General features: G+C 36.8%; 1 protein-coding gene across 1 annotated transcript in view; it reads right to left on the reverse strand.

The window, feature by feature from the left end:
• CCDC34 (coiled-coil domain containing 34) overlaps positions 1 to 8,576 on the reverse strand; it is a 48,459-nt gene that overhangs the window by 25,457 nt on the left and 14,426 nt on the right. Inside the window, exon 2 of the mRNA XM_006864903.1 lies at positions 8,174 to 8,309. Within this exon, the coding sequence (XP_006864965.1) occupies positions 8,174 to 8,309 (136 nt within the window). The remainder of the gene's footprint in view (positions 1 to 8,173; positions 8,310 to 8,576) is intronic.

Consider the following 8,576-nt stretch of genomic DNA (forward strand, 5'->3'; position numbering starts at 1 on the left):
TCAAACTCACCAGCCACTCCTCGGACCTCTATACAGGGCTGCTATGAGTTGGAAACGATTCAATGGCACTTAACAATAAAAACAATTATATATGGTGGTGGCTGGTTGTGTGACCTCGAGTCAGCAACCCTGCATAGGGTCTCTTTGAGGTTGTAAATCTTTATAGGAGCAGAAAGCCTTATCTTTCTCCTGCAGAGCAGCTGGTAGATTCGAAATGTTGACCTTGCGATTAGCAGCCCAGTACAAAATCCACTGCACTACCAGGGCTCCTGTGTGTTATATGTACACATACATAAATATGTACAATAAAAATAAGATTTTGTAACAGATCAGAAGGGACTTCAAAAAGTTTGTGGAAAAAATCCATTATCTTTCAATTCTATTTCCCCATGAACTTTTTGAAGCTCCCTTATAGACATGACAACTATCTATCTAAAATTGTCTTGAATTAATCTAATTTTATTTTCAAAAAGTAATTATTTAACACTTTTTTAAAAAAGTAATTACTTAAATGTAATTAAATTTACCATTAAATACTTATGAGTCTTGTTAAGATTCTTCATAAAAATAACTCAAAAATCAATGGGAGAAAAAAATCAAGACTTTGTGTTCCTGTTTTATGGTTCACAAATTTTCGTTACTGCAGATAAAGGAGTTTTTAAAGAAGGAAGGCTCAAAATATGCCTAGAACATAATATCACTAATCCAAACAGTGTTTCAATCTCAGAAGAGCTATTCAAATAACTTGCTAACTCAGAATACACAACACATCCTGAGCCCCTTCCCTTCCATCCAAGGCTGACTCCTCTTAAATTTCCCAGCCTGACCGAGCTGGAGTCTTCTCTCACAAGATCCCTGCATCGTCTTTTGGTATACCACTGGATCTCAGCAGGATTATAGCTATTTTTCCATTGAGTAGGCATTTGATTCTGGATAACCAAAATCCACTGAGGATCTTAGACATAAACTTTTGCCTACTTTCAAAGAACTCTCTGCTACTAAAGGTAACAGTTTTGTGTTTCATCAATTCTATATCCTGCCTAATTCCTCATTAAGAATGAAATGGTGGCCAAAGCAAGATAGTAAAACAGATGAAAAACACCTAGAATTACACACTGTTGTTGTTGTTGTTGTCAAGTGCCATTGAGTCTATTCTGACCCATAGCAACCCTGTATAGGGTTTCCAAGGAGCATCTGGTGAGCTTGAACCGCCGACCTTACAGTTCAAACGGCTTTGCAGTCTGGCGCATTAACCCACAGTGCCACACCAGGCTAGGTAATTTTTATTATTTAGAACAGATCACATTAAAATGTTATAGCAAAAATTAGAATTTGTCTAAGAGTCCATGGAGAATTTAAGGGCAATCTGCTAAACATTCTTTTTTTTTTTTAATAAACAAAATTTTAAATAGCCTAGAAAATCAATACTATCATTTCTCATAATCAATGTTTATTATATGTATCATATGAACAATAGTTATAAATGCAAAACATTTGGTAAGTGGGTAATTTTGACAGCTTAAAATAACTTTTTACTCAATACAAGAGGTTCAAAAGAAGTCTGTATGTCTTACTGAAATCAAATATAAGAGTGGTGAGGATCTTTTTAATGACTCAGCCAACCTTAAATTTCACTTAAAATTTAAAACAAAACATCTAAATCAAAAAACACTAAGTCTGAACTATTTATTTCTAAAACACTTCTTGGTATCCTGGAGAAAGCCCTTATATTGGGAGTTAACAATTGTGCTACAATGTCAGCTCCATCACTAACTAAAATCTTGACAAAGTTACTTCTTTGACCCTTGTGCTTATCTTTAATAGGGATCTGACATAAATTGTGCTTATGGTTAAAAATCTGTGCTTTTAACAATACGATTTGTAAACAAATCAGGAAATTATATATAGAAGGACAAAAGACATAAAGAAAGACTGGCTTAAAAAATAAAGAGAAAAGCATGAAAAGTATGCAAATATCAAATAGCCCAAATTGAGCTGACAAAACATTCAGTTGGTCTTTCTATTATGAAGTCCGTGGCATCGTTTGTATAAGTAAGATTTGTGCTGAAATATTTTAGTTGATTCAGAACAAGCTATAAGGAAGGTCACACTACTAACTACATGAAAAGGTCTTCATCTATCAACAAAATTACAAATACTTATTAGCCTAGTAGTTACGAATCGGGCTATGAACCACAAGGTCAGCAGTGCAAAACTACCAGCTGCTCCGAGGGAGAAAGATGAGGCTTTCTGCTCCCGTAAAGATTTACAGCCTCGAAAACCCTGTACAGGATCGCTATGGGTCGGAACCGACTCAACGGCACTTAACAACAACAATGTCCTTAATTGGAGCCCTGGTGTGGCGCTGTGGGTTAATGCGCCAGACTGCAAAGCCGTTTGAACTGCAAGGTTGGTGGTTCAAGCTGATGAGCTGCTCCTCGGAAACCCTATATAGGGTAGCAATGGGTTGGAACCGACTCGACGGTACTTAACAAAAAAATGTGCTTAATCATTGTGGTAGGGTCTTTATATTGATTATTTTAATCTGTTCTCAAATCTTCATAGTAGCTATTCCTATCGGCTTTTTATAGATAATAATAACCACATTTTATTGAGTGCTCTCAATATGCTAGTCCATATCCGGATGGTCATTTAGTGTTAATTACACCGTACTATGTGGTAAGTATTACTCTCTCCCTTCTACTATGAAGAACTCAGAGCACTTAAGGATTTGCCCAAGTCCTAGTGTTAAACTCAGGAAATATGCTTTTTAGCCACTCTACTACAGCCTCTCTGTTGTAGATGAAGAAACTGAGGTTCCGAGAAATAAAAAAAACAAACAAAACACTTTACTAAGTTCACAGAGTTAACATTTCAGGCAGCTCTGTAATTTAATTAACTTCTATGTATACTGGCTCTATAAATGACTTCAAAGGACCTTCCTTTTCTTTTTATTTAAAATATACACATAAAACACAAATCCATAAACTGAATTTTACTTTTCCATTGACTCGCTACACAATGGTGTTTTCCAAACTGAGTCTAAAGTCAATTTAATGGCTTTGTGACCCACCTAAAAAACAAAGTAACAAACAAAAACAACAGAAGAATAGAAAACCGTATTAGTGTAGTGCATAGAATTAAAATATTATTTCATATAAGTATGTAAGTGACGTTCACAGAAAAATTCCATTATCTTTTAATCACATCTCTAGATTAGTTTTTGAAGCCTGCATGTATATGTGTTTATATATAATACAATACAGATTTCTCATTATATGTAAATATTTTTAAAGCAGTACACTAAATTATGTAATGGTAACATTGAGGTTGAGGTATAAGAACAATCAGTGCTATCCACAGAGGACTAGAGTGGAGACCGAAGCAACCACAACTGATAAGAAGAGGGTGGACAAACGCAGGAACACCCCCACACCTGCAGATGATACCCACTTGCCATGGCTCCAATGATGGGACGAACAGAGCTCAACCCGAAGAAGAAAGAACAGGAAAAAAGCGTCATCTGATACAATTTGATCAACTGGACATCCACCTATAAATGCAGTAGCTTAAAAGAGGAAACAAACCCCTGCTCCAAGAATTATTCCCACCCCCTCCACACAAAGAGTAGATAGGGATGGGCATCTTGAACATTGACTAACCAAAAATGGGATACAAAGGTAAGAAGTGACTGGCTTACAAGCTTTCAAGAGGGAACCTAGATCCACAGGGTGGGGAGGATGGTAGTCTCCAGTGAGTAGTATCCAACCTGTCTAGGAAGGGCAGATGAAAAGAAATGCAGATGGGTCCCTTGGGAAGCAAGGGTGAATAATTGTTATCAGGACTGATTGTGAGGACTGGAAATGTAAAGGTGGACATTTTGTAGCAAGGAGGGGAGTGATTAACCTTTCAGTCTAGGAGTGGAGGGCCCTGGGACCATTAATGGGAAGAGCAGAGAGCGGGACCCCACCCAGAGAAGCAGTGAGGCCTGAGACTGACACAGAGAGGATGATGTGAAGAGATGGAGTGGCTGGGGACTAGGGATCCAGAGAGGGAGAAGGACTGTGTGCTGAGGACCGTGAGGGGAGGGCGGGCGGGATTTCAGGGTATACCCTTTGGTTGGGTGATGATTCATGGACGGGATGATAACTAAGGCAATGAGACGATGTATGATGGAATGAATGTAAAACTAATGTTCCCCCATGTAGACTATCACACAATACACAAAACATTTTTTTAAAAAAGAATAATCAGTGTTCCCCATAAAAAAAGTTAATTCTGAAAATAAATGAAAAGACTTTAAAAAGGTTATAAATAACTGAGACATAAAAATACTAACCAAATCAAAACCAGGTATTTTTATACTTTGTCTCAATCCTCCCAAACATCCTGTGATGTACACATTATTTTATCCCTCTTATTGTTAAGGAGCTCTGGTAGCGTAGTGGTTACAAATCGGGCTGCTAACCTCAAAGCCAGCAGTTTGAAACTACCAGCTGTTCCACAGGAGAAAGATGAGGTTTTCTGCTCCCGTAAAGATTTGCTGCCTCAAAAACCCTGCACAGGGTCACTATGAGTCGGAACCAACTCCACGGTACTTAACAACAACAACATTGTGAAAGTGCTGTCAAGCTGATTCTGACTCACAGAGACCCTGTATGATACAGGGCTTCCAAGGAGTGGCTGGTGAGTTTGAACCACTGACCATGTGGTTCAAACCAACCTTGAGATCAAGTGCTGTGGTGCCAAACCAGGACTCCATCTCTCTTATATAGATGATGAAATTGAAGCTTCAAAGTTTAAGTAAGATCATCTAGCAAACAAAAAGTTAGGACAGAGCTTTTAGTAAGCCTGCCTAAAACCACACCTTACTCACACAAAACAAGTGCTTCTCTCACAGTGCATTTTTCCAGGAATAAATTTATGGTCTAGAAAATAATGTAAGATACAATAGGAAAATGGCATGAAGACGAGTTTCTACAATCATTCGACTGAACATGCAACTGCCTTCCACCCAACACAGGAATAACTAGTTTCATAATTGGTTCAATGTGGGACTTACGATCTGTTCTATAAACCTTCACTCAATTCACAATAAAAAGTTAACAAAAAAAGAAGAATAACTAGTTTTGTAAGTGATAGGGAGGTTTTATTCCAAGAAATATATATCATGGATATGGGTAAAACTTTAGTTAAAAGGTAAAAATAAATATCCACAAATAGGTTACTTATATGTCAAAATATGTATTTTATATATTTAAAATATATTTTAAAAAATATTAGGCATTTTAAATGATGAAAAAATACGTAGCTATGTAGAAATATAACAATAAAACAGGTTACAAAAGTGTTTCATCTGTATCAGTAAATACAATAATCCTTCAGAAACCAAGTTTATTTGCATCTTACGAAAGGATAAGAAGAATTCAAAGAATGAGTTTAGATAAGGGATAATGTAAAATTATCGAACTCTAGGCTGCTAGATTGTAGACAGCAAAAAGTAAGCACTTAAAGAGTACAGAATTCATGTGAAAATGTCTCTAAATTGTTTTTTGAGTTTGGGCAGTGAGAGATCAGATAGTGATGGATAGCAACCACAACTTCCAACACACACAGATACACACACACAAAAAAAAAACATATATTCAGGGAGTTAAGTTTTAAAGTCAGTGCATGAAGTCAAAAATTGTCTGTAGTCAAAACGCTCTGTGAAAAAGCGTATCAGATCTCTTTCCTTAGGTGGTTTTGGTTGAGCTCCAGATGAAGTAGCAGGCTACTGTTGCAGATTGACAGTGCATTCCTGCACACACGCACATACACAATACATACTTTTAAACAATGGAAGGACACACATAGAAAAGTCTATAAGCAAGGAAGGGAGACAGAACACAATGGAAACACACTGAAAACCCATCTCCCAGCCCACACTCACTGTAGGGTGTGTGCTCTTTTAGTGATATTGGGATAAATTCCTATCTCTATTTCATTTTTTGTCTTTCTCCTTAAAATTTTTTCTGAGTACATACAGGTAAATTTCACTTTGTAAAAATATCAATTCTTGATTCTGACTTAACTTTAGTAAAATGATCAAACTCCTTTATAAGTATTCATATAGATACATTTCTACAAACATATGCTTTTTAAATTTACATGAAGAAAATCTGGAAGGTTATACACCCTGATATTAACAATGTTTACTTTCTGGTGGTAAGATCAGAGGAGACTTAAGTTTTCTGTATTATGCTTATCTATATTTTATATATATCAAATTAAATAGAAACTTTCAAAGGGCAGCTCAGAGAGACAAAATCTAATATTATAATGAAATGTGCAAAGACCTGGAGTTAGAAAACCAAAAGGGAAGAGCACATTCTACATTCTCAAGCTGAGGGAACTGAAGAAAAAATTCAACCCACAACTTGCAATAATGAAGGATTCTTTGAGCAAAATATTAAATGATGCAGAAAGCATCAAAAGAAGATGGAGAGAATACACAGTCACTGTACCATAAAGAGATGGTCCATGTTCAACCATTTCAAGAGGTAGCATATGATCAAGAGCCAATGATACTGAAAGAAGAAGTCCAAGGTGCACTGAAGGCATTGGCAAAAAAGAAGTCTCCAGGATATGAAATGAAATCTTTCAGCAAACAGATGTAGCGCTGGTGGCACTCACTCACCTATTTAAAGAAATTTGGAAAATAGCTACCTGGCCAACTGAATGGAAGAGATCCATATTTGTGCTCATTTCAAAGAGAGGAAATCATTGGGAAATATCATTAATATCATATACACATAAAATTTTGATAAAAGTAATTCAAAAATAGCTGCAATAGTATATGAACATGGAACTGCCAGAGGTTCAAGACAGATTCAGGCAAGGACATGGAAAGAGGGATATAATTGCTGGCATCAGATAGATCTTGGCTGAGAGCACAGAATACCAGAAAGATGTTTCCCTGTGCTTTACTGACTACACAAAAGCTTTTGATTGTGTGGATCACAGCACACTATGGACAACAATGTGGAGAATGAGTATTATGGACCACTTAATTATGCTAATGAGAAATTTGTACAAAGACCGATAGGCAGTTGTTGGAACAGAACAAGGTTTAAAATTAGGAAACACTTCACCATTTTTATTCAATCTGTATGGTGAGCAAATAATTCGAGAAGCTGGATTATATGAAGAAAAACATGGCATCAGGATTAGAGGAAGTTAGAGGAAGACTCAATAACAACCTGCCATTTGCAGATGATACAACCTTGCTTGCTGAAAGCAAAAAGGACTTAAGATATTTACTGATAAAGATCAGAGACCACACAGTCTTCGGTATGAGTTGCACTTCAATGTAAAGAAAACAGAAATCCTCACCACTGGGGCAATAAATAACATCCATATAAATGGAGAAACAACTGAAGTTGTCCAAAGACTTCATTTTGCTCACATCAACCATCAACACTCATGGAAGAAACCAGTAGAGTAATCAAAGGACGTATTGCATTAGGCAAATCTGCTGCACAAGACCTCTTTCAAGTGTTCAAGAGCAAAGATGTCAGTTTAAGGAGTAAAGTGCACCTGACCCAAACCATGGTATTTTCAATAACGTCATATGAATGTCAAAGTTGGACAATTAATAATGAAACTACATTAGAATTGATACATTTGAGTTTTGTGATGTAGAAGAATATTAAAAGTACCATGCACCACCAAAAGAACAAGCTTATCTGTGTTGGGAGAAGTACAGCCAGAATGTTCCTTTTAGAAGCCAAGACAGCTAGACTTCATCTCTCATACTTTGGACATATTATCGGGAAAGTCAGCAAAAGACAGTAAGATCCCCAACAAGATCAATTGGCACAGAGGCAGCAGCAATGGGCTCAAGCATAGTAACAATTGTGAGGTTGGCACAGGACTGGGTAATGTTTCATCTTGCTGTGCATAAGGTTGCTGAGTAATTACCTACTTGATGGCACCTAACAACAACAACAAATATTTTCCAAATAGTCTTAAAGTTAATATATGTTACTTTTATAATCCCAGTTATTTAAATTGGCATAATAAACTGATACAGCACATGCAAATAACATTGGAGAAACAATGTCAACGTTTTATTTCAAGAGCAGCTGTATTTGTGAGCTTCCAGATTAAATAAAAAGAAAAGTGGTTTTACCTCTAGAGCTTTCTGCTGCAGACGGTCACGCTCTTCCTTTTCTTTGCCAACAAACCACACTTCCCAAGGTGTCAAGCTGCTTTCTGGTGAGTACACCTGCTTTTGTTTTTCTTGGGTATCTTCTGATTCAACCTCACTAGTACAAAAAGAGCAGCGTGTAACACTGAACATAAAACTTTGACTTACTAGCTAAAATCACTTAGCTGTACAGTGAAAGCAGTAATTATGTTTTTACAACAGTGTGATTTAGAAGTAAGAATGTGATTTATATATGTTGCTGTTAACTGCCCTTGAGTCAGTTCCGAGTCAGTGATCCTGTATGGGGTTTCCAAGGAGCAGCTGGTGGGTTTGAACAGCTGACCTTATAGGATAAGCAGTCCAGTGCTTATCCTACAACAGCATA

Source organism: Chrysochloris asiatica, unplaced genomic scaffold, assembly GCF_000296735.1.
Source record: "Chrysochloris asiatica unplaced genomic scaffold, ChrAsi1.0 scaffold00072, whole genome shotgun sequence".
Taxonomy (NCBI): Eukaryota; Metazoa; Chordata; class Mammalia; order Afrosoricida; family Chrysochloridae; genus Chrysochloris; species Chrysochloris asiatica.